General features: G+C 38.1%; 2 protein-coding genes and 1 long non-coding RNA gene across 6 annotated transcripts; 1 reads left to right on the forward strand and 2 right to left on the reverse strand.

Moving 5' to 3' along the window:
- Positions 1–2,333: 2,333 nt before the first annotated feature.
- DR1 (down-regulator of transcription 1) lies at positions 2,334–14,448 on the reverse strand. The gene is made up of 3 exons (XM_068690342.1): positions 13,843–14,448; positions 8,446–8,609; positions 2,334–5,283 (listed from the first exon to the last, which is right to left on the reverse strand). Exons 1-3 carry the CDS (start codon positions 14,060–14,062, stop codon positions 5,137–5,139), a joined length of 531 nt encoding a protein of 176 aa, XP_068546443.1. The 5' UTR covers positions 14,063–14,448; the 3' UTR covers positions 2,334–5,136.
- Positions 14,449–14,644: 196 nt separating this feature from the next.
- LOC137860016 (uncharacterized) lies at positions 14,645–20,411 on the forward strand. 2 transcript variants are annotated; one of them, XR_011098706.1, is made up of 5 exons: positions 14,645–14,748; positions 15,042–15,190; positions 17,560–17,676; positions 18,364–18,412; positions 19,698–20,411. It is a non-coding gene; the product is annotated as an uncharacterized lncRNA (long non-coding RNA). The 2 variants fall into 2 exon arrangements; XR_011098707.1 differs by lacking the exon at positions 18,364–18,412.
- On the reverse strand, positions 14,741–24,223 carry LOC137860013 (retinol dehydrogenase 8-like). Of its 3 annotated transcripts, XM_068689733.1 has the most exons (7): positions 24,088–24,223; positions 22,325–22,393; positions 21,053–21,214; positions 19,635–19,814; positions 17,984–18,077; positions 16,129–16,312; positions 14,741–15,224 (listed from the first exon to the last, which is right to left on the reverse strand). In XM_068689733.1, the coding sequence occupies exons 2-7, from the start codon at positions 22,353–22,355 to the stop codon at positions 14,991–14,993; spliced, it is 885 nt and encodes a 294-aa protein (XP_068545834.1). In that variant the 5' UTR covers positions 22,356–22,393; positions 24,088–24,223; the 3' UTR covers positions 14,741–14,990. The 3 variants fall into 3 exon arrangements, with proteins under 3 accessions (XP_068545834.1, XP_068545832.1, XP_068545833.1); XM_068689731.1 differs by lacking the exon at positions 24,088–24,223 and having other exon boundaries at positions 22,325–22,460; XM_068689732.1 differs by lacking the exon at positions 24,088–24,223 and having other exon boundaries at positions 19,635–19,810; positions 21,049–21,214; positions 22,325–22,460.
- Between the last annotated feature and the right edge of the window lie 507 nt (positions 24,224–24,730).

The raw sequence follows: 24,730 nt of genomic DNA on the forward strand, positions 1-24,730 counted from the left end.
CTCATCATACAGATTTGTCACAATTCTAGAAGTTAAGCCTTTACTGCAGAATGATTTGGTAAAGGTTGTCAGACTTCTTGTGTTCCCAACACTGTCACCATCCTGATAGATCTACTTATCTTGCATGGATTACACTGTTTCTGACCTAAGAAAACAAATTTGTACACAAATCAAAACAATGCAGAATTTAATTTCTAATTCAGCAGTGGGTTCTCATTCTGGAGGTGACAAAATGATACTTAAACACAATATTAATCAAAGCGAGTCCTGGCCCATAATCAACAATCTCAAGCACTGGGCTATTTCAAATAAACGCTTTCATCTCTGACAATGACTTTTAGAACAAGCCTGTTTGTTTTTCCTATTACTTACTCTCTCTAAATGAGTCACCCTTCCATGAAGTCTGACGTGACGATAACATCTTGTTTCTCTACATAGTGCAGCACCTTTTAGTTCTATAGCATGTGAAAGCCTTAACTTCAAAGCACAGCACAGACTGTTCAAATACATTATTTCGCTGGGCAGTGTAACATTGCCTAAGCCTAATTAATGCTTGTATAATGCTTTGAAGATTTACAAAAGTTCACGGTAACTGACTAGTAACAGTATTGAACTAATACCAAAACTGGATAGTGAAATACTTCCTACTGAAGTGGGTGTGGAAAACATTCTAAGTTATACCAAGCATTACTACAGCTCCAAAAACATTAATTACCCTAGGTGGGGGCTAAGGAGGGAAGGGGAAAAGGATAATTTAAGTCCAGATCTTGCTACAGTAAGACTTATCTGCCTCTCATCCAAACAAAAATAGAGTCCAGCATCTCTAGCTTAAGACTTAGTTTCAAAGAAATGAAAAAAATTTATGACAAGTATTAACCACATAGACAGCCTTAAACTAAATGTAATCTTTACCCAATTTAATATACCTATTATAAATCTTAACCCCATATATGTAAATCATAGTAGGTCTTCACATTCATAACTCAGGAAAATTTGTACAAGTATTATCAATCCTTACTTGAACGTTTGGTTCAGGCTGTGGGATAGAAGTCTTTATGATGTATTCTGTAGCTGACATTACAATAAATTACCTCCATGAGTTAAAAATCAAATGTCCTTCTCCAAGATACAAAGAAGCATCACCTTACTGCACCTTATCTACTCTTGACTATTCATGTTTACACTAGGCTTATCTATATATTAACACTCATGCTTATCGGATACATGAATGATTAATGCATAGGACCAGACATAATAATGTAGCAGAGTCCTCACTCTCTTGGGTTCACAAATTATTCATGTATGGGAGCTGCCATATCCAGCTGGATTCACTGTCTAATCATTTTGCTACAAAACACAGCTCTCCAAGTATTGGCTCAGTTGCATTACAGGACAGGACTGCAGAAGAGAATCGCCTTCAATTCAAGCATTCACATGAATCTTTTCCTCTCCAGAAGTATACCGCCCTATGAACTTGTTACCCAGGAACCAGGATAACTACTTCCTTTGCCATTATTAAATTTTCAAGATTTCCAACCTCATCTCTGTAGGTATGTTTGAGTGTTTTCTTTTTGGTTCTTTTGAAAAGGAACATGATTGCCTGCAAACCTTAAGCAGCCTCATTGATGATCCTTTTTATTAAGTTATACCCAACATACTCAGGTGTTACTCTAGTCACAGCTGACACATTCACCAAGTATACCTTTAGCAAGTCCAAGGAACCAAAGAACCAGATTGCCCAATTTATCTGGGAGCAAAATCCATCTTAACAGTTGAAAGCATCCCACTGATGTGCACCCACTACATCAGCTGCAAAATAAAACGTTACCATCTTAGATTAGTAGTGTAACACTGAAAGTAAATTTAACCACAGCGTTCTTAAGTACTTACGTAATGTTATGCTCCTCTCATATTGTTTTGTGTGCAGTTTACACAAAATTGCAACCCAATATTGGGAGACTAAAATTAGGTGTACATCTCTGAATAAGGGTTTTAATGTTCCACAATAATCATTAAATAACTTTAATGCCCTTGATTTGGAACTATGTTTCAAAAGTACGAAAAGATTAACAGGCATTATTACACAACATCCTCCTTAATGGAAGTACTTTTACAAAATCCAAAGAGCAACATTTATAGTTGTGGCTTTCAGAGACATTTTCTGTTCTTGAAGAAATTCCTTTCCAGCATTTCAATACCAAACACACACCTAACTACAGTTAAGTAGTAAAATTCGAATACCATTTTAAGTATTTGATGTCTATAATCATGAAGACACTCCCTTTGAAAGTAACTCAGTGTAGTAAATACAACTATATTCATTATCCACAACGTCATGCAGACATACAACTTTATTAAAGGAACAGAAAAGAAAACTTTGGCAAGAAAGTCACTTAGTGAAAGCACTCAGACTGTCAGAATAATTTGGAAAACCTACAGATAATCTCATCAACTCAACATTTAAGAAACAGACATCCTTACACATTTCTTCTGAGACAAAGTAACCATACAGTTCACTAACCAAACTTTTAAGATTCTGTACCAAAACTCAGTGATGCCATGAACTTGGAAATCTTTTGTCTTCACTGAACAGCTAGTACATGGAAGCATAACAGGAAAGCAATAAATACAAAAATTCTTAATTTTTTTCAAAAGACCAGCAAAGATTTTCCCCTCTGCAACTGGTAGAGTTACTTCTCATACTTCATCTGGAATGGCTGAATAAGTAAAGCAGACTCAAAATTTAAACAAGACTACATATATGAAATTAGTTCAACTGAAGACTAACATATATTATTTCCCTAGCCTCTACTGTGGTATTTCACTTTGACATATTTTCAGAGTAACAGTAGGCTACCTGATCTACAGGGTTTTTGTCCAACTTTCCAAGTCACGAAGGTCAGCTTATAAGAACACCTATACACAAAACGCAATTCCCAAGAGGAACGAGAGCAGGACAAGCCCAGAAATATTGTTACATGCTTGCAAACAACCCCAGTGAAGAGCAATGCCATCCAACAGCACTCAGGTTGTAGAGACTTTGGTCACATGAAGCATTCAGTGGGTCAAAGTAACAGCAGAGTTTAGTCTTTTTTTTTTCCTTTATAAATGCAACGAAGAAAGCAAACTATTCATTAAATATAAAAGCAGTTTTATAAAAACACATCAGAATTTTATTGCTTGAAGAATACAGCATATGAAAAAAGCACAAGAATGTCCAAAAGAAAGGTAACAACAATCCAAACATATTACACCATACATACCAGATGCAGTAAAATGTTATCCTGAATTCTGCATCAGAAAAGAAATGTGTGAAAATATACCTAATATTTAAAAGGAAAAATTTGTTTAAAATAGAAAGTGTGAAGGTGTTACAGTACAAATTAGAAAAGCCAACACTGCACATTAACATTGTATCACTAGACTAGTTTTTCCTACCTTTGGTACTTAAACCTTCACAGAAAACCACTTCCTTAGTCAAACCTTGCCTATTTCATATAATGGCCATGAAAGGTTTTTTGTTTGCTTGTTTAAGTTAAATATTCCAACACATACTTTTCTGAGTTTTCACTGCCTGAATGCACTTAAGGAAGTGTTCACATTTAATCAATATGAAACTTAACGTATCTCACACTTAAATCAAATGCCACTATGTGACTGAGACCTGAATATATGCCAATTGTACCTTGTTCAGATCTTTATGTAAAAATGGGCACATCATTTTCTGTCTGCTTCCTTATGTAAACAGAGTGTTGCTGCCCTCCTCAAGAACTGTGACTGGAGAAACCTGCTGAGGACATAAGTTAAAATAAACAATCCGCATTGTTACAGAGCTATCAGATCATCTACAGCAGTATTCAAGTGGCTTTTCTAGTCTGCTCAGATTAGTGTACCAGAAGATATGCCAGTATTACTTCAAGTAACACATTAAAACTCAGTAATGGACACTACTGTGCTTTATTTCAACACAAAGAACAGCTGCTCATCCATTAATCAACAGAATTTTCAAATCAACTATCAAAAGGACTACTACATCATTTCTGTTCCATGTATTGCTGACCACTTCTGGGGAATGGTTTATCAAAAACCTGGACTTACCAACAAACAAATGTGAATGAAGAAAATGTTTACGTACAGCAAGGTATCTTAGTAATCTAGTGGCAATCTAGTCTGGAAAATGTTAGCGTTATGCCAACAACGACTAAACCAAGGTTAAATAAAATCCCTCTTTTATTGTAAGCATGCTCTTAGCTTCAGCTTTCATAGGCTTGAATGTTATTATTCCCAGTTATAATCAGTGGAACTGGAACAATTCTGTTTTATCAAGTTCCAGGTTTAAATTTCAGCAACATGAATATATCCGGACTAAGCAATACCATCAACAACAGTTAACATTAAATTGGAGTGAAATAATAAGAGTTAGTTCTCCAAAATAGGCAGTCTTTGAAGTGAAATATTCAATTAGGACTGTCAAAGGATGTTATAATAAAACCATGGGTTTATTTTTTTCCACCCCTGTACAAAAAATGACCGAATTTGTACAACTCCTATTAAACATACCTTTCCTAGCTTGATGAAAATGTATCATTTTCAAATTTTAACAAGTGTGGTCTTTGAGCATATATAATATTTATTGCCATACACATCCTCACTTTAAAAAGAACTAAGAATTCAGACTGTACTATGCTGAACTCACTTTTTTTTTCCATTAACAGATTATGTCTACCGTACCACTCCCCCAAAAAACAATTAAAAATTCTAAGTAAGATTTTATAGTTTAGTTAAAAGGGAAAAAATGCAAATGTGGATTTAGAGCTTTTTGTATAAATCTCACTATATTTTATAAACTTGTTGTTTATTGTAACACTGTTTATTGATCAAATAAGTGACGCACTGCTATCTAAAATTTCCATATACACCATTAAAAATCCAAAGTTGATATGATACTGAACCTTAAATCTTCAAGAGTTCAAAAAAAGACAGTTTATACATGTACAGCACACAACAGCAGACACCCCTAGAATACCAATTGCCAGTCCATGATGCATACAAACTTACAGGTAAGCATTCATTTCACTGTTTTCATTGTGCAGGAAAAATATTTCTTAGTGAAGATGGAAACTCAGCTGGTGGATTTCAGATATCATCTTCATCATCTTCATCCTGAGAAGATCCTGCCTGATTGGATGCACTGGCTGAGGCAGCAGCAAGCTGTGCCTGTTGAGCTGCTTGTTGCATCTGTAGCCATTCCTGCTGTGCCAGTTCTGCTTGCTGTTGTCTAGCCTAAAGACATGAATTTAATTGTTAGGCCATACTGTAGCTTGTGAAGAATCTCTAGAACACCTCAGCTGTAAAAGCAGCTCTATCTGCACACCTGCAGAATCCTTCCGTATAATTTTTATTAATTGTACATACAAATAGAGGTACTTCTAAACATATTTTTGTACCAAGATGTTTAGCTATATTCTCTTTTCCTCTCAAGAGGCCACTACTTGGAATATTTACACTTTCCAAGAACAAGAGTCAGGAGCTAGTTTACTCATGTTCCATTGTAAAGATTGTGCTATACAACTTACTAATGGAAAAATTAAGCAAGGCAAAGCAACGGAAAACTTAAGCTTCAATTTCAAGGCATCTTAACATTCAACCACCATTTAGAGATGGGAATAGCCTCACTTTGTTGATTACAAATACTAAAACTCACAATTATGAATTCATACAACTGTATCACACAGACACACATTATTACAAAAAAAAAAAAAAAGAAAGCCACTATCTTATTTGGCTAAGCAATGTTTGGAAAGCAGAGCAATCTAAGTTCTTCTCAAATAAACACACACACATTGAGGGTGTCTGTTACAGAAAGGTACAGTGCTTGTACTTAAAGGTACAAGACACTAACAAAACATTTCAAATAGTTCAAATGGTGCCCTCACATTTTTCCATTTACACTTTTTGCTTGTTGTTTGGCAACCACTTTTGATTTCAACAGTATATCAGCCCACTGTGTTAAAATTAAAACTTCAATTCCTGTTTTCAATGAACATTAGAAAAAAGTTCTTGAATTAAAAGCCCTTCAGTCGTCTTTATTCCCTCACTGAATTTTCAATTTTTTCCCCAAAGCATAAACAAATCAGTTTCAGAATCAAATGCTAAAAGATGATGCTTTGGAAAAAATTATCAAAACCAGTTTACCTATTCAAAATGTGAAAAATAACAGTCTTCCCATATTGCGTCACATTTCTTTCAGCCTGTTGAGCCCTTTCCAACAAGGATTTTTCAGTATTTCAAAGTTCAAGTGGCAGTCAAGTTACAAGGGGTGAAAAACAACTTAGGGCACTGTAAAGTTTTTAAAGTTTTAAACAAATGAAGACATGAGCATCTGTGCACAGAGGCATAAATATTTATAACATGCAAGTAACAAGTTCCCTACTAACCTTGCTACAATTAAGTTTACTCTACATTAAGTGAGCTAATGCACATGCATGCACCAGTAATTGGAGACTCAGCACTTCAGTGCCTACCCTCACTGCCACATTTATATCACTTCCTTAGCCATTTCAAAAATGGAAAAAGAAAAATTCCATTGAGTTGTATTGACTAAGAAACCTTAACAGCATCTGGTAAACTTAACTCCTTTATTGGATAGGCCGTTTACATCACCTGCAACCTTTAGTAAGGAAGCCTAAAAAAAAAAAAACAAACAACCTGCTGATGCCCTCACCTCCAAAGATATTTAGAGATACGCATGAACATCAGGATGAGCCATTCACTGACTTCAAATAGTTACAGGCATCTAAGTTACAGATGTCAAACATTCATAACATTAACAGGCAATTATTTTAAAACTAGAGTAGATATTTTCACCCTTCAGGAAGTCTGCATTAGTGTCCTGTTTTTGAATATTAACAAGATTAACACAAACAGGCACTTTGTAAGTATTTTCAAGAATAATTATAGTGCCTCCAACAGCATACAGCTACTGTCTAGTATTTTTGGAAAGTTAGACTGACATCTTTGAATTTAAGCATACATTTTCCATATTACTAAAGAATATATATATTTTTAAAATTATTCATACCATCTTGTCAAAGCTGTATTAATTGCCTTAGTTTACACATTGAGGCACGGTACTACAGAATTTAAAAAAGAACATACTTCAAGGGGTCATGAAGCATGGCCTACATAAGGTGGCAATGGTTTTACATTACTTAGGAGCTAGTATTCCCTAAATACACTTTATCTTTGCTGTTTGTTCTTTTTTTATTTTGCAAACTATGCTAAGAGATTTAACAAAAAATAAGTAAAAAAAACAGCAAATTTCCCTGTAAATTGCACCCTTAATTCAGAGGCAGCCATACTGATATTTGTAACATTAGCACAAAGAAAATTGGGCACATATGAATTTCTCATAATTAGTTCTATTAAAGCTGACAAGAGCCATGTGCAATGCTGAAATTTAACTGCCTAAAAATTCATCATGCAAACGAGGTTAACATAGTTGTCACCTAATCAGAGAAAAGTAATGGTTATTAAGTGCTTCAGTAAGACAGTAAAGAAAGGGGAGAGGAAGTTGAAGTAATCAGACATGACAACTCAGTAAGAATTTTTCAGAGGAAATTAAAGCAAGCAAAATCAGAAAACAAGACTCATGGTATGGGTAAGGGGAGAGAAAGCAAAGATTATTTTCACATCACTTAATTTAGAGAACCATCTTATTTTCAAATTAAGAATAGTAGAGAGAAAGATGGTGTAGAAAAATAAATACAATCAGGTTTTAGTCATTTAAACTCAGAAGTGTTCAGAAAGTATCTGGGAAAGACGGAAAAGCAAAGACTGGGATAAAGGAGAACATGTGCAAAGGCACACACACAGTGTTTGTATGCAGTCTTCTGTGCCTGAATTGCCTCCTTAAAAATGTATGCATGAATTCACTCAAACAGAATCTTGCCAAGAGTAAAGATAAGAAAGGACAAATTAGAAGTTTTGAACAATCGTTTCTTTCAGAGCCAAAGAATTAATGTGCACGCTGTTTCTGGCCATCAGAAAGATATTTTCACTTTTTACATGATAAAAACTGGTAATTCCTACAACACCAGCTGCCATTTTTAATTTCCTCAGCCAAGTAATTCTTAACATATTCTCTACAACAGAATGGAAATACCTGTAAGTAGCAGCAAAAAAAAAACAAACACTAAAACTAGAGTATACATGTAAAACGTAATTGTTTGTATGTGTCAAATCAAAGAAACCACCAGAAGTAGCATCTTTTTTATTGGTTTTCCTTTCCATAATTCAAACAGGCCAAGGAAATCAACAGTATCTCTGATGCCACAGCAATTGAAAAGGAAAAGGCATAATTCTGGAGGTGTGCAAGTTTTTGTGGCCTTAGGTCTGCCATGTTAATTATTCCAACCTCATCTGTTCAAGTATTGCTTCACTTACTTTCGCAAATAATTCCTGTTGCTGCCTTAGAAGCTCTTCTTCCGGAATGCCGAGGTTTTCCAAGCGTGAACTGGCCTTTCTTCTCTTTAGTGCTACTGTTTTGCATTCTTGTAAGACTTCTTTTACTTCGCTGATATAGGAGCCAAAACCCAAACTTTCTAGTGCTAGAAAGAAAGAAAACACATTCATCTTTTAGAAGGCTTTTGATAATAGACACCACCGTGTATTTCTGAAAGATTTTTTTCTAAAAAAATAAGTTTGACCATTTTTCTATTATCAGGTGAAAATCCACGTTTGTAAGAAGATCTGATGATATTCTCCCTTCCACTTCTCTTATGCAATTTAAAAGTGCATGATTTCAGGCTAGAAATTTTAAGTTTAGTCAAGTACAAGCAAAGACAACTTCACTTGCAGAGTATTCAGGACTTTGATGCATTTTTTCTAGAGGGAGGCATGATTCTTTTAAGACCTCTTTTAGATGTTCTACATATCAGAACCAAGTAGGAATTACAGAGCGAAGATGTCATTCCCGTCTGAATCATTATCCACTAATCTCTGAGGAATTCTGTATTTTCATTTTTTCTGCAAGCCTTCCGTAAAGGTAAATTAGGTACCTATAACAGAGCAGAAATGTAACACATGAAAAGAGACCACAGATCTTGGATTAATACAGACATGATATTACCACAGAACTACAACTTTTAACTCTCATCTCTGTGTATCTAAATTTATTTTCTGAATGCCCATGAACTAGAAGCGTACATTAAACATATGCAAAGCTATGTACAACTCCTTTTTATTTCTATAAACCTTTCATGTCTACATGAAAACAAACTCAGAAACTAAAACGCAGCATTTTAACCTGCCCAAAGAAACTTGAAATGCAGACATACACTCCAAAAACATATTTTTTTTAATAATGCAGAAGATTTACAAATATAGACAGAACATGTGGTAAAAGGCATACTGCTTCTTGATTCACCATTTATTGCCATATGCCTCCAGGCATACACCCCCCCCCAGTGGAACCTATTACAGACTATGCTAGAAATGTTACATAAACACCAATTACATCTGAAACAAGCCTCCATTTTATTATACCTCGTTCACTTCCAATGTTTATACAAATCTGAGTTTCTTATGGAACGTCAGTTATTTTAATATTTATCCTACTTTATTTCAATCTTGTCACACACTATTCAAGAAATAACACTAACCTACAACACACAGCAGCAAACATACATAACTTTCTAAACCAACTCCTATTTACACTAACTCAGACTACATTCTAACATGAATTTTGTAAGCAATCTTTTCCTACCCATAACTCAGGTGGCACGCCATTGTATCGCACACCTAACCAATAACCAAAGGCACTCGGTAAGCTCCTGGCTTCCGACCTGGGCCCGAAGAGGCGGTTAGCACGTCGTCTGCAGCCAGGCAGCACCGCAGCTGTCTGGTCATGCAGAACTACCATTCTTTTAAGAGACTTGGCAAGCATTTGGCAAATGAGTTTACATAATATGTATATTTCTTAAGAAAAATAAAATTAAAAGATGAACTGATTTAGAGATAATTAAATTACATTAGGCAGTATGCCAGGTCAGCCTCAGCCCACACAGATGCTGGAAACACTTTTTAAAGTTAGCCCACAGTTTGTGAGAATCACCAAAAGCCTTCTAGAAACTATTTAATACAGCCTCAGCAGAGAGGAGGGAAATGTGTTTCGTTGTGCAGAACTGGTTAACTAAGCAGCCCATAAATATCAAAGAACTCAATTCTAATACATAAATAGCATATACGTTAAACCATTCAGACTCATCATGATTTTTCTTTTTAGTATAAGAACCCTACAAGTCTAACTCCACCAAGATTAACTATCACAGCAAATACGTAAATGTTTACGAAAAGATCATCCACAGTGATCAGGCTTGGCAGTCTGCTGCAGAGTATGAGCAACAGCCCAACCTGAAGTGACCAGCAAGATGCAGGTTTTAATAGAAGCTTTACATGAGACTTACAGCAGCGAAACTAACAGAGAGAACTTAGTTACACATTGAATATCACACACAAGAAAAAGATCCAGAAGAAAACGTGATATAACCATGATAAAATTGTACAATCGTTCAACATGGTCAAGATATGAAGAAACATTAGAGAACAGAGGTCTGCTGCCTCAAAACTCCAACGGAAGCAAAACAACTTCAGAAATCCCTGTCTTGTTGAAACATCATGGCTTTATGGAGTACATGCATGGCACAAACAAGCACTGCCTTATACCAAGGTGGTACTTGTACATGCGATAAGTTACTACTTTATCCAAGCTACCATTCCACCAAAATTTAGAATCTTTCTATTTCTAGAGTCTTAAAGACTGTCTAGCCAGATTGCTGAAAATTTGGTATCTTGCAGATGTTAGAATCATCACACCAAATTTAAAGCAGCATCTTTAAGGGGGAAGGAAACATTTACAAACACCAAATCACAACTGTCAACTCTCCAGTTTCCTCCCACTCTTAGAGATTGCAGGAACGTGCAGATCTGATTAATGAGTTAGGCATAATTAGTTCTACATTTGTTTTCAATACAATCAGGTCACTCATACCTGAGATTCTTACTCTTTATGCCCCTTTCAAAAGAAAAATAGCTTCCAATGTGAAATTCCAAACCAAAACAGATTTTTTCATTAAATGCTGAAGTGAACGGTGTCGATAGCCTGATGGTCCATGAAGAGAAGAGCCTACCTTCCTGCAACGCAGCGCCTCATAGACAAAATAATCAAAGTAATCAGCTCCATAAAAATAGTGATCTAACACATTATTTTCAGAACTCAATGGAATTTCAGTTTCTCACAAAGAAATCTGCCTCATCATAACTCTCTGAACTACCAAGTGCGGCTCTTTTCTGTGCCGGGTGGAAGTCCCCAACAGTGAGTTTCAGCAAGAGGCACAAAGACCATCTCTGCTTCAGCCTCACAGCCTTGATGCCTCTGGGCACTCCGCAGGGAAGCAGCTGCGCATTTTATCACTAGGAGCGAGTGCCCGGCATAGCCTGAGTCCATCTACAGAGTCAGACCTCCCAAGGGATGCAAGGAGCCTCTGCTCTCCTTTCTCTGTGCTGCTCGTAGGCACTGTGCCAGCCCTGTGTTTGCGCTACCACACAATGGAACATGGCATGGACTTCCTCCATCTGAATCAGAAGCTGCTGGCAGGGGGAAGAGCCCTAGCCCAGCCGGTGGCCACACAGCCACTTTCACTAGTGCAAAGGAAGGGGTGGTTTAAGTACCACTGCTGCCAAACCCGTAATTACAGCAACGGAGCTGCAGTTTCACACTACCTCTAACACTACCCAGCAGCAGGGTGTCACCAGCTGCAAAGGGGTCTCTTTCCCCTTCCTCCTGCCCAGTGAAATACCCTTCCTGCTCACCACCCAGCAACGGCTTGTTTACAGAACAGCCAGATCCATGATCTCACCCAACAGAACGTGGTTCCCGTCCCGCCTCCAGCCCCTCCAAAAGCCACAGGGGCAGTCGGATCAGAGGTTGCTGGAGTCAGCTCCAGGGAGGGTGCAAAGAGACTCCTTTTGGCAGCAGCCAGTTAGCTGCGATGTGATACCCATTAGCCTCACTTCACCTGTAATGGAATTGGCTCACACAGTTAAGAGGACAGAGGCATCCTGATGACCACAAACATATTTCAATTACTGGCTTTGTTAGCATCACTGTCATGAAGCTTCACTAAAAGACAGTCAAAAGAGCAAGTGCCTAGCATGTACGAAGATCAATAAAAGTGCTGAAATGCTGTCCCTATATACAGATCTCTGCTGTTTCCACACCTAACAATCTAGACCCTCATACTTCACAGAAGTACCAGCTGCTAACTGACCAGCACCTGGCACAAGCTAGCAGCACACACACCTCCCCACAGGTGAGGACTGCAGTAAGTCCAGGTACAATAACTCCCACCTCCAGAAGCACTACAAGAAGGTACTGGAAGAAATTTTCTTCAGCAGTATCTCAATAAAATGGAGAAACCTAGTCTGAAACAAACTTTTACTAAGTCAGATAACACAAAGACACAAGCTCAGCAAGATCCTCCGTTGGAGACCACCTGCCGATGATACACACATAGACATTCTGATTTCAGTTTGTCTTCAAAATAAATAGAAAACAATAATCCTCTGACAGCAACAGGTTTTCTAAGAACCACATTTACTGAGCATAAAATACTGCCATACCGGAATTCTTTATTGTGCCCAACCTTAAAGACTACCTCTACCCACATGTTAAGAACTGAGCTCCAAACTTTCAGGGATCACTTGAAAAAACTATCCCTGCATTGAGAAGCATCACACCCAAAGAACATTTCCATGTGCAGGCACCTGCTTGACTCTTCACTCTCTGAGCTTCTGTAACAGAGCTGCTTTGCTAAGCTTCCAGGTATACATCCTTTTTATTTAACATTAAAGCTCACCTAAATTCCCTATCTTCTTTGCTGTTCATAGCCTTGTCAAGTACTTGAAACACTTCTGGTAAGCATGCTGATAGGAATCAAGTTTTGTTTTGTCTGATTGTTTTAAAACAGGGAATCTAGCAGCCCATTACAAAATGAAACTTTTTTTTTTTTTTGACTGACGTGATACCTTCACAGTCCTGGAAATAGCTCTACTGCAAGTACTACAGATTACAGCTCATCCAGGCAGTGAAATGAAGCACCCTTTCACTATTATTGCTACAAGTTTGTTTGCAGCAGTCCCTGGCTTCAACCATCTTCGCTTAAAAAACAAAGCAAATGGTTTCTGACAAAAGATGCCTGCTGCACTTACCCATGAGGGAAGAAAACTCCCTAACTAGGGCAGAAATTAAAGAAAAAGTAAACAAGACACAAAGAGGAAATTTTAATTCAACAATGGGAAATAGAAGGCAACAGCTGAAAAAGATGCAAGGAAATATGTCTCATTTAAGTGCTCTCTCCATCAGATATGAATTATTAATATTAAATGATCATACTTGGTGGGTAACCCTGGGGAAATATTTACTCTTTGTAAGGTCCAGACAGGAATGCTCTGGGTTAGAAACCGGACCCCACATATCCAATCGCGTCTCTTTTGTCAGTCTCCAATAACATTCAGTAAGTGCAGGTCTTGCTGTAAAATAAACCTGCGCAGCCATTCCAAAACGCAGACCTTATTTCACAGCTACAAAAAAGGTTTATGAATGCGGTGACTTCTCCCAAAGAATCGCGGACTCCTCTGAATCACTAAACAAGGGCTGATGCCAAGCACGCTCACCACTCACTAGCCACACAGCCAGCCTTCCCTCGCAGTGCAAGAAGCCACAGAGCAGAAAGCTGCGCGGGGCCAGGAGCGCCCCGAAGCCCGGCTGCCGCCGGGGCTCACCTTGTATGACGTGCTCGGGGGATATGGTCTTCTTCTCGGACTTGTTGCAGATCTCGTTGGCCTCGGAGGAGATGAGGTGGATGAACTCCGTGCAGCAGTTTACCACCAGCTCCCGGGCGTCGTTCGCCACGCGGACGTTGGGCAGCGTCTCCTTGATCATCTTGTTGATGGCAGCCCGGGGGATGGTCAGGTCGTCGTCGTTCCCCGACGAGGAGGCCATGCTGGCTGCCGCGCTCAGGGGCTCCCCCTCGCCTCCAGCGCGGGGGGACCCGGCGAGGGGCGGCGGGCGGGGAAGGGCCGGGGGCGGCGCTGGGCGAGCGGCGCGCGGCGGGCCGGGAGGCGCGGCGGGGCTCGGGGCTCAGCGCTCCTCCGGCCGCGGCGCCTGCCCCGGCCGCCTCCGCCACATCCTTCGGGGGCCGGCGGCGCCGCCTCAGGAGCGGCCGGCGGGCGGGCGGCCGCAACACCACGCGGGCTCCGCTCCGCTGGGCAGGGCCGGGCCGGGCCGAGCTGCGCTGCGCTGCGCGCCCCCGGCTGCGCTCCCCGGCGGCGGCGGCCGGGCCGGTGCTGAGGGCGGCCGCGAGGCGGAAACGGGCTGACTGCGGGCTGCGCGGGGCGGCGCTTCCGCCGGAAGCCGAAGCGCGCTTCCGCCGCCCGCCTCCCGCCTCCTCCCGGCCTTCCCGCCCAGCGCCGGAAGCGGCGGCGCCGCGGGGGGCGGGGTCACGTGGGGCGGCCGGGCCGGGCCGGGGGCTGAGGGGAGCGGCACGTGACGCGGGCAGGGGGGCGCCGGGGGGGGGCCCGGGGCAGCGAGCGGCCGCGGGGCTGCGGCTGCGGGGCTGCTGCAGGAACAGGCAGGCACTGACCCACACACAGCACAGTGTCAGCAGTGAAGCAGCACGGGTTATTTTTGTATGTATATATTATATTCCGTATATTAAATACGTAAGAACCAGTCAGTGCTTGTTTCCATGAAAACAAATCTCTATAAAGCAGACTAAACCTAGAGTTAAGAGGATTTTAATATTAAGGTCTGGCAAACTAAAGTTCAAGATACATGCATTGAGATTAATATCTTGGAGCTTACATCAAATCATAAGCCATTTAACAAAATCGTAACTGTAACCAATGTTCCAGTTTACACAATCTCGTGCTTATTGTGAGGGTTTTCCTAGGTCAAAGCTCTTTCTGCTTCTCCACCTTAGCAATTTGATAAAGTTAAGACTTGCACTGAAGATTTTGTCATGATGAAAAACCATTTTGTAGAATATATCAATGGGTAGATCTCCATTTGGATCTGCGTATTTGAGAGTTGTCATCGGCGTGTACAAGGTGTTGGTCTGATGGCGAAAAGGTGGGTTTTCTGCAAGAATTATCTTTACTGTGTGCTGTCAAGAAAGAAAAATGAGATCTTTAAAGAACCCTTACCAAAACAGTAAATTAAACATTTAGTTTTCAACTAAGGAGAGGAAAAGTGGAAGAATAAAGTTTTAGAACTGTGTAAAATGCTGCATGTAGTTTTATGAAAATGTCATTACATTTTTTTTTCTTAAAATAATGTTAAAGCCAGAAGTACTTATTCATGGTCCTAATTCTGTTCATCTACAGCATGATGATAGCACTTTACACTTAAGTATCCTGCATAGTCCTCCAAAGTTATCCCTGTAGGCCCACAGTAGGTGGATACTTTCTCTTACTGTTGACTGGAAAAGGATCAGAACAGCGCGCTTTGCAGCAAGATAGGGAAGCTTCAGCTGACACTTGAAGCTCCTCAGGAGTAGCCAGCACCTGAAATTGTTGTCCCCTTCCTGCAGACAGCCCTAAACACCAGGAACTATGTCCAGGTATTTTCTATTATGCCTTGGTGTTGTACGGTAGCCAAGTGAACTTCATATTAGCCTTGCATTAGTGAAGGGAGTATTAGTGAGATAGAGAGGCTTTAAACAAAGGTTCCCAAAGGTAGGAACCCTGCAGAGACAGAAGGTAGCACTGCGGAATGCCCAGACTTCACCAGATGGTCCGTGTCCCCAGTCGCGTGTAAGTTACAGTTCACAATAGTCTTAAATTGCAAAATGAACATTCTTTTAATGTTCTTACTGGTTTTGTTTAAGACTTGAAATTCCCTCAAGGTTTTTAAAATTATTTTAAATTACATAAATTCCATGTACTTAAATCTTAACACTTCTACAAAACAAACAAACAAACAAACAAAAACAAAAAAACACATCACCAACCAACTGGTGCATTCTTAAATTAAAAATATACAAGAGAAGAGATTTGTTGGTAGGTTACCTCTGCAACATCCTCAGCACTTTGTCCCAGGCTCTGGAAAATTTGTTTGTAATTTTTAAGGTAAATATTAGTAAACATCTCAGCTGTTTCCTCATCTGCAGCTGAAAGATCCATTTTCATTCCATCTTCAAACACTTTTCTTTCAAACTCTGTAATCACTGGGCCTGGTTCAATCAGACTTAACCTATTCAAAAGCCAAGATATACTGATTACGGACTACTCTCCTCATGGGAAACACACCTCTCTATACTTCTTTAAAAAGTACATTAAAGAATTGCAGTCTTGATTACATGCTAGCAAGCAATGTTAACATTATATTTTGACAAGGTGATCAATAACTTGTTGAATTTATTCAATGAATACTGAATTATTGAAACTCCTACCCATCCCCATAGATCAGAAAGTCTGTAGAGCTTAAATTTCAGGGAAGCACAGCAACTTAGTTCATATGGAAGTGAGTACAGTTGCTACCTGCCATCTCACAGATGTAGAATCTGAAAATTATTTATCCACAAGAATTTCAGAAGTACAAAGAAAAAATAACTTCAGGATCATAAAATTAATATATATATATATACACATATATATATATGGACAAAATCCTACATAGATTTGCTACAGCTTTCTCATGATAATATTAGAAGTAGATTAAAGTTGTGAAAACATGGATTTTATTTGTCAAGCTGTCAATATCACATAACTCAAGATTCCCCTACAATACCATATAAAACAAAATACTGAGAATTTTGCTGTTGATAGACCAATTTGGCTGCTGCCAAATATGGAAAAATTGATTTTGATACTGGTCAGATCTTTTCTGGTTCTACTCTCAGACAGTAATTATCCCCAGTCACAACTTCTAAGAAGACACTCCTTGGGATAGGACCTCTTCATAGGGTTGAATTTTGGGCAGGCTCTTCTTTAGAACTAAATCTACTATTGACCTTGACAGCAGAATTCCAACTGCTGCTGGAATAAAAGCCTTTTCTCCTGCATCACTCTTCACACTGGACCTTGAACTTTTCCTGTACTACATTCTGCACACTACATTTTTTAAACCTTCTTTTTTTTCTGTTTTTGCTTTTTATTATTACAATACTCATTTTAAACCTCTCCAGGCTTTTCAGAGATTTATACAAAATCAAAGTTTGATTTATACAAAATCAAAGTCATGTAATCCCATGACAGCAGCTGTCTCTTCTCCCACTGTACAGGAGCTAAACACTCAAGCATACAGAGATGCAAGGGATGTTTAACCGTTGTTGGACTTCACACAAAGAACGGTGGGAGAATTATACCAAAGTGAATACATTTGACAAATCACTGAAGTCCCATAGACAACAAACAGGACTGTTCTCTCAAATACTGTTTTAAACACCGAAAAATAGTACTGCATTCTTGTTGCTTTCCTCCCACCTCCTGTCCTTATAGGAATCTCATCCTGTGATCCTTTCTGATGAATTTCTACATGCTGTCTTTGAGCCCTTGACCTTTTTTATCTTGACCTCTAGAAAGGACTGTTATCCTTTTAAAAGGAAAACATTACAGGTTGGTATTATTTTATTTCTATGATATTATATGCAAGAATCTGTTTTCAGAAGTATTAAATAGAGTATATTTTATCCAAACCTAAAACCTCTAACTGTCTATAAGAATGTTTATTTTTGTATCAAAATTATTTGTTTATGTAGTGTGAAGAATGTGGACACTTTGACGCCTTTTGTGATGTATGGTTTCTGTGGGTTTCTCAATCTGTTTCTCCTAGACAGCAGCAAGCTTTAAACATTTGTGCAGTAACTCTGAATATATTTACAACTGTCTAAAGTGTAATTTACACCTGTGGTTCGATACTTACTGCAGTTTGAACTTCAGTGCTTGTATAGCTAAACTTTCGCAAAATCCTTCCACCGCAAACTTTGATGCAGCATAAACATCATTAAATAAGATACCTGATGGTACAAATAAAACAGCCTGAGAATGCGATCATATTCAACATGCAAGCAGTTTAGTTTTAACACTTGTTTTCCTAGCAAGACTACAGAAATTCTGGGAAAATACATTAGACCAATATCCACAAGGATTTTCTTAATGAGACAGTTCATTAGTAATAGTAGTTTAATATTCTGAGTAGTTAAGTAGTATTAAATACTGCTGGTTTGTTTGTTTTTGCATATGTTCTCAAAATTCCTTATGCTAAAGCATGCTTGACTAACTTAACAGTTTTCCTCTTTCTAGCTGATACTGTGATCTCTCTGGCTGCTATTTAATATTCTATAGTCTACTGGTAAGCGTATATACATACAATGCCACCTGCACTATTTATCAACAAGACTCCAAATAGACTGGAGATAAACACAGAAACTGACCAGATTTGATTATGCAAGAGATCCATCTTGCATCTGAGGGGCTTAGGGCAATGAAGTTCATCTGGGGAATGGAGCACCTCTCTTATGGGGACAGGCTAAGAGCTAGAGATGTTCAGCCTGGAGAAGAGAAAGCTCCAGAGTGACCTTACTGCAGCTTTTCAATGCTTAAAGGGAGCTTATAAAAAAGATGGAAAGCAATTTTTTGCTCAGTCAGATAATGACAGGACAAGGGGGAATGGTTTTAAAATAAAAAAGGGGAGATTAGAGGTCAGGAGGAAATTCTTCACTGGGAGGGTGGTGAGGCCCTGGAACAAGTTGCCCAGAGAAGCTGCAGATGCTCCACCTCTGGAGGTGTGCAAGACCAGGTTGGATGGGGCCCTGAGCAACCTGATCTGGAGGGAGGTGTCTCTTAAATGATCTTTAAGGTCCCTTCCAATCTGAGCCATTCTATGACTTGGAAAAAGTAGTACGGCAATCCGATAACCACACTTGCAGTTTGCTTTAGGACACTTGCTCACCAGAATAATCCAGGTAAAGATCAATGCCAGTGCCTTAGTAATTGAAACAAATACAATCAGACCAGAGGGAATGGTAGAAACATCATTTTTCTTGCTAGAATTAGCTCTGTGAAACTTTATGAAGGGAAACTTCACCAAAAGATGGTGCAGTTGTCCAGGACATGACTGGAGTTTGTTCCATTAGCACAGCATAGCAAGTGTGCTTGCCTGTCCCCAGAATCCTTTCCAACAGGAAAGTGAAAAGTAATATTACTAAATCTTGTTTTGCAGGTAATCTCCAGTAATTAAAATAATAATAATAAAATAAAAAATAGAATTTGACTTAAAACTGATAGCTTTACTCCCATGAAAAAAGAATTCACTCCACAGCTTTTGTTGTTAAGATGTCTTGAGAGTAGTTGTGCATACTACTGGGATATATAAAACACCAGATCTAAATGCTATGCTTCTTGGAGTTTTAGTATTACAGAGCTCAATAAATAGATATGCTAACTCCTGCACTTTTTTTTAGGGAGAAAAAAAAAGAAAAAAAAAAGAGGTGTGTTCTAGATTGTACATACTGAACTTCTGGATTAAAAAAGAAAATCAAACAAACAAACAAACAAACAAAAAAACACTTTGCCTTGTATTCCCATAACACTGCTTATTATAACTATATGCCCGCTCTTTCTCCTCTTCATGTCAGGCAAAATCTCCTTCAGGAGTCGAACCAGTCCAAAGAAGTTGGTATCCATCACCGTTTTCATTTCATCGATGGTCTGACATTCAATTGGTCCAATAAGCCCCATTCCAGCATTGCTAACTGCACAAAACAGAAGATGACAGTGACCAATAACATCCTTAAACATTAGCTTATCTTTACTGGAAAGCGTTTAGGTGTAAGATAAGGATTAGGGATTAAATAATGCTTAGAGAAAGGATTAAAGCACAAAAGATATTATTGTGTTAGTCAAGCTCTGCAAATACACTTCTCTATTTTTATTTTTTGCTTAATTATGGTTTTAATCCAATTAAAAAATCAAATTATCTGATATTTTTCATTTTAACCAATTTATTTCTGATTAGTCCTTTTTCTTTAAATTAGAAAAGGATTACAGGAAAATGTGTCAAGAATCATCATTATTTGTTCATCATTCAGTAGCATAAATTAGAGCCTATAGTCAATGCCCATATCAATGAATACAAGACTTCAATCTATTCCAAAAGGTGCTAGACTAGGCCATATTTTAGTATGCCTTTTAGGTTTTTGTTTGCTTTAAAAATTCACGTCTTTAAAAAGGAACTTGTTTGTGTTTTTGTGTGTGTGTGTGTGCATGCGTCTCTTAGGTGTTTATAAGTGGAGAATGACTGATAAAACTGGCATCCTGCAATAAAACTACTGTGTCAAATCGGAGCATAATACAGTCTGCAGAAAAATTTTGTTAAATGGTTCTTTAATGAGTTCTCAAAATGAAGACAGGTCCTTGATTTTCTCTTAGAGATTTCATTGCTGAGAACATAAGCATCTTTCTTCTATTACTATTTATTTTTAGCAAAATAGTACAAGAACACTTCTTGCTAAATGATTTGCACAGTACAACTGTAATTCTCAATACAAAATTAAAGTACTCTTACTTTGCATTTGTTCTTTTACTTGCTCATTACCAAGTGCTATTGCTTTCTTAGTAGACAACACTATTAATTTTATTATGAACAGAGCTGTGCTTCATCTATAGGGCAGAAAGTTGTACATGAAGACACAGATTTAGGCAAGAGTTCTATTCTCACACTTACTAAAAAACTGCATCATCTTATCCAAGACGTATCTTTTCTGTGATCATGTTTCTCCTTTGTAAATAGGAGAAACAAGTTTCCCTGCTTCAGGGAAGCACAGTGAGATTTAATCCATATCTGCATGAAGCCTTAAGAATAATGAACAAATTAGGCAATTATTATTAATTTGATAATTTAAAAAATACACTAATTAAACTTCTCCAGAGTGTCTGAATAGATGATAAACAGAAAACTTATCTGTTCACAGCATACACATCTTGTACTTGCCTAAGACATCAATCCTTCTGTCAGGGATACTATTCACACAAGTTTTAATGGACTGTTCATCACAGACATCCAGTTGTTTAATTTCCAGGGTTTTGCCCAGCCTGCGACCTGCAGCCTCCTCAAGTGCCTCCTTCTTGGCCAGATTGCGCATTGTGGCGTACACTGCAACATGTCAGAAGCAATAGTTAGTCAAAAATGAAACCTTTTCTGTGGTAATGTAACAGAGAAGTATTAAACAATATTGTTTCATTCATATCTTAAATATCATTGATAAAACCCAGTTAAAAATTGAAGTGGAAAGAACTTATTTTCAATGCACATGACACTATTTTTCCATAATCTCATTCTGAAACCTTCAAGGAATCTAAAAGAAGAATTAAACCAGTATGTGCAATGTAAAACATGCAGCATGAGAAGACACTACTATCACCAAAATTTAAAGCAATGGGTGCCAAGTCAGGCTGCTGAGTCATCTTTAGTATCCAAGCACAATGTTTAGCAGAAATATCAATAACTTTACTGGGGAAAAAAAAAAAAAAAAAGTGGAAGACAGCTGGTTCCTCAGATTGCAAAAAATGTTCATTTGTGCAACCTATTTCTCAAATTAGAAATTAGTTTTACCCTTCCTATGCCCTAATTACCAAAAAAAAGTATGAATCTGCATCCAGCCACTTGGCAGTAAAATACTGTAAGAATAAGCTTGAGAAACTGATTTTCTACAGATTGCTGTATTTACTTTGCCATCCATTTTCAGTCATAGCAAATATCCCATTTTGCAACAGAAAGAAATCCCAGTCTCACACTTTTATGGGTGAACAGCATTGGAATAATGAATCACACTTCAGGGAAAAAATGTAAATTTAAGAATTCTTTTCCTAAATTAATTTTGTTGGTCTTCCAATTGGCATGCATGTTTCATTCAACAGAAATTTAGTAGCTAGAAGCAAAGTTAACTGTTTGAATGCATATCCAGGCAGCACACTGCAGGCATTTTCAACTATTTATGGTGGAGTTTTTTTGTAAACTAATTTTGTAACAAGTTCAAGTAGGTGTTCAGCTTTGATACAGGTACAGAAATACCATCTGCTTACAGGAAGCAGTTTATTTGCACTGTATCACATTTTCTTGAATGGTAGAAGGGGGTTAAACGGAAAGCAATCACCAGATTGAATACAGTCAGCTCTGATAAATCATGGAGGGAGGGAAGAGAATATTGCATTGAAGAACGTATACATATATATAAATAAAGATAAATAACAGAAATATTGTTACCTTTAAATCTTTTCTGTTCATCTTTTGCCATTTTTACAGCTAAGGCCAGTCCAATTCCTGAGGAGCAACCTGTAATGAGGACATTTCTTTTTGCCATCCTTTTCACTGTGCGGTTCAAGCAAGAGTTCTTGCCCAGAGGCACAACAACCTAAATGCAGCTACAGTATAATTGTCACTGGCCTTTAATGCTATCTGCAGCTTTCCTGAGTCAACAAATCCCAAAATGCACACCTGGACCCTGCATGATTAAGGGATAATCTCCATCTAGACAAAAACAGAAACAGATGCTCCTGCATGAGCTTATAATCTGCATTACCGATATGGACAATATTTAATATAAAACTTAATTAGTCTTTGAAATGAAACATTTGTAAACTACATAAGATTTTTTAAATAGTATAATAATCATTTTGCACATTACTGGAAGAAAAAGCTTTGCCACAATTACAACAAATACCCAAAATACGACCCCTTTGCTAAAGGTGTTCAGAATTTCAATGCTTACAGCACCCTCCACATCCTTTTGAAATAGAGCAGCACTTGAATTTATTCCCTGATATCTTATTATTATAGACATGTTTGTAACTAAAAGTCCTAACAGGCTTTATAGAAAAAGTAAACTGAAAAGTATGCTGTCGATTTGGAAGGAGACAAGTTATTTAGATAGATTCCTCACATTTATTTTTGGCACTGTTCCCATACAAGAAGGGGGAAAGTGAGCAAGCATGCTAGCAGTGAAGAACAACCAGAAAGACACTAAACTGACCAACTTCACTACATCCTTGCAATCACTGAAGACTTCGAACATTTTCTGTTCTCTAGCTGACAAGCTGAAGGAAAAAAGTTTTCCAAGAGACAATAACCCCATGTTAATACAATACAGTTCAGAAGAATTAACTTAGTTTTCCAGGATTTGTGTAGATGTAAACTAGTTAGTAACTCAAAAGAGTAGAACTCTACAGAAATGCTTCACTGAAATGATGTTAGCTTTCCAGACAAACTCATATTGACAGTATAACAAATGAAATCATTAACCTCTCAGACCTGCAAAATAACAATACAACATCTAAAGTTAATGAGAAATTGTAATTATGTTTCTATTTATTTATCAGGTTAGACCCATGGCTTTACCAAAGAAGTTAGTATACACAATTAGATACACAATTTTACTGCAAATGCTGTTTAGCTGATTCAGCCATTAGGCAAATTGCTATTGCTGCTCATGCACATTTATATTTAGTGCATGTAGGAGGGGCAAGCAAGGCTTTATGCAATACTACGTTAGTGGAATTCCACTAGTGTGGGGATGCAACTGTAATTACAGATAGGTTATATTTTCCCCTTGAAATCTTGGTTTGAAGGGCTTTAATGTTCCTTTGCTTTAAAAGGCCAGTCTGAAGTTTGATGCACACATTTCTAGCCTGAAGGCAAACTGATCTGCTTAACAAGAGGAAAAATATTTTTTCAATTATGCTCGTCAAATTAATTTTACTGATTGTAATTTGGTGTTATGTAGAGGAGCAGATAGCTTATTCTGAAATATGTCATATGGTAATTTCCCCAAGTAAACAGCACTTTTTGCTACATCATAATTTTTATAAGAGAAAAATAAATTATCTGAAACTGCAGAAATACATACTTCATATGAGTGTATCTTGAACTTATCAACAGCTGCAAAGTGTGTGCCTGATTTTGTATAACCACTGGAAGTAGAATAGTTGGACTTGTGGAGCATGTTTGAATAACTAGTTAAATTGACCTACCTACTACCAAGGAGGTTAGCACACTTCCACCTGCAGAGTCCCTGAAATACAATGATTTGTTTTGGTTTGGTTTTGGTTTGTTTTGTTTTCTGTCTGAGGTGCACTCTTAAAACACTAAACACCTCATTCAGGCTTAAGCCTTAAATTAATTTCTGTTATTCTCTGCTCTACATCAAATGTCGTTGGTAATTCAGAATATCCAGTTAGCAATCTCGTATCTTAACGCACATAAATGCTTGCATTAATCAGACTCAGATTTAGGCCTCTCATATTTGCAGTTTCTGGCACTTACGTAATACAAGCACTAAAGACTGGGGTCACTAGCCATTTATACTAAATTGTGTAATACTTCTGGAAAACTGTTTTAGTTTGTAAGGGAACAGTCAAGCCTTATAGCCCTGTCCCACACAACTCTGCATCTGAAAGACTCTGGTTGGAGTGAAGCGCACAGATTTTCCCAGCATCTATTAATGACCAAATCAGTGACCTAACATTTCTTACACACAGGTTCATTCTAATAAACATAAAATGTTGCAGGGACAGTATCTTAAGACATACAAACAAACAACAAAAAACTATTCCCAAAGAAAAACTGATAAAAAGATAATACCATTTTGCTCTTATTAGATGTGCCACACAGCTA

This window comes from Anas acuta, chromosome 8, assembly GCF_963932015.1.
Source record: "Anas acuta chromosome 8, bAnaAcu1.1, whole genome shotgun sequence".
Classification (NCBI taxonomy): domain Eukaryota; kingdom Metazoa; phylum Chordata; class Aves; order Anseriformes; family Anatidae; genus Anas; species Anas acuta.

Bases quoted from the DNA above. Each gene is read 5' to 3' on its own strand.
- DR1 (XM_068690342.1), bottom strand. From the start codon at position 14,062: ATGGCCTCCTCGTCGGGGAACGACGACGACCTGACCATCCCCCGGGCT. The intron at 8,610-13,842 runs GTGAGCCCCGGC...CTTTCTTTCTAG, and splicing joins CCCCGAGCACGTCATACAAG to CACTAGAAAGTTTGGGTTTT. The intron at 5,284-8,445 runs GTAAGTGAAGCA...TCATGTCTTTAG, and splicing joins AACAGGAATTATTTGCGAAA to GCTAGACAACAGCAAGCAGA.
- LOC137860013 (XM_068689731.1), bottom strand. From the start codon at position 22,421: ATGGCAAAAAGAAATGTCCTCATTACAGGTTGCTCCTCAGGAATTGGA. The intron at 16,313-17,983 runs GTAAGTATCGAA...GCTTTTGAATAG, and splicing joins GCACTGAAGTTCAAACTGCA to GTTAAGTCTGATTGAACCAG. The intron at 15,225-16,128 runs GTAACCTACCAA...CTTTCTTGACAG, and splicing joins GTGCTGAGGATGTTGCAGAG to CACACAGTAAAGATAATTCT.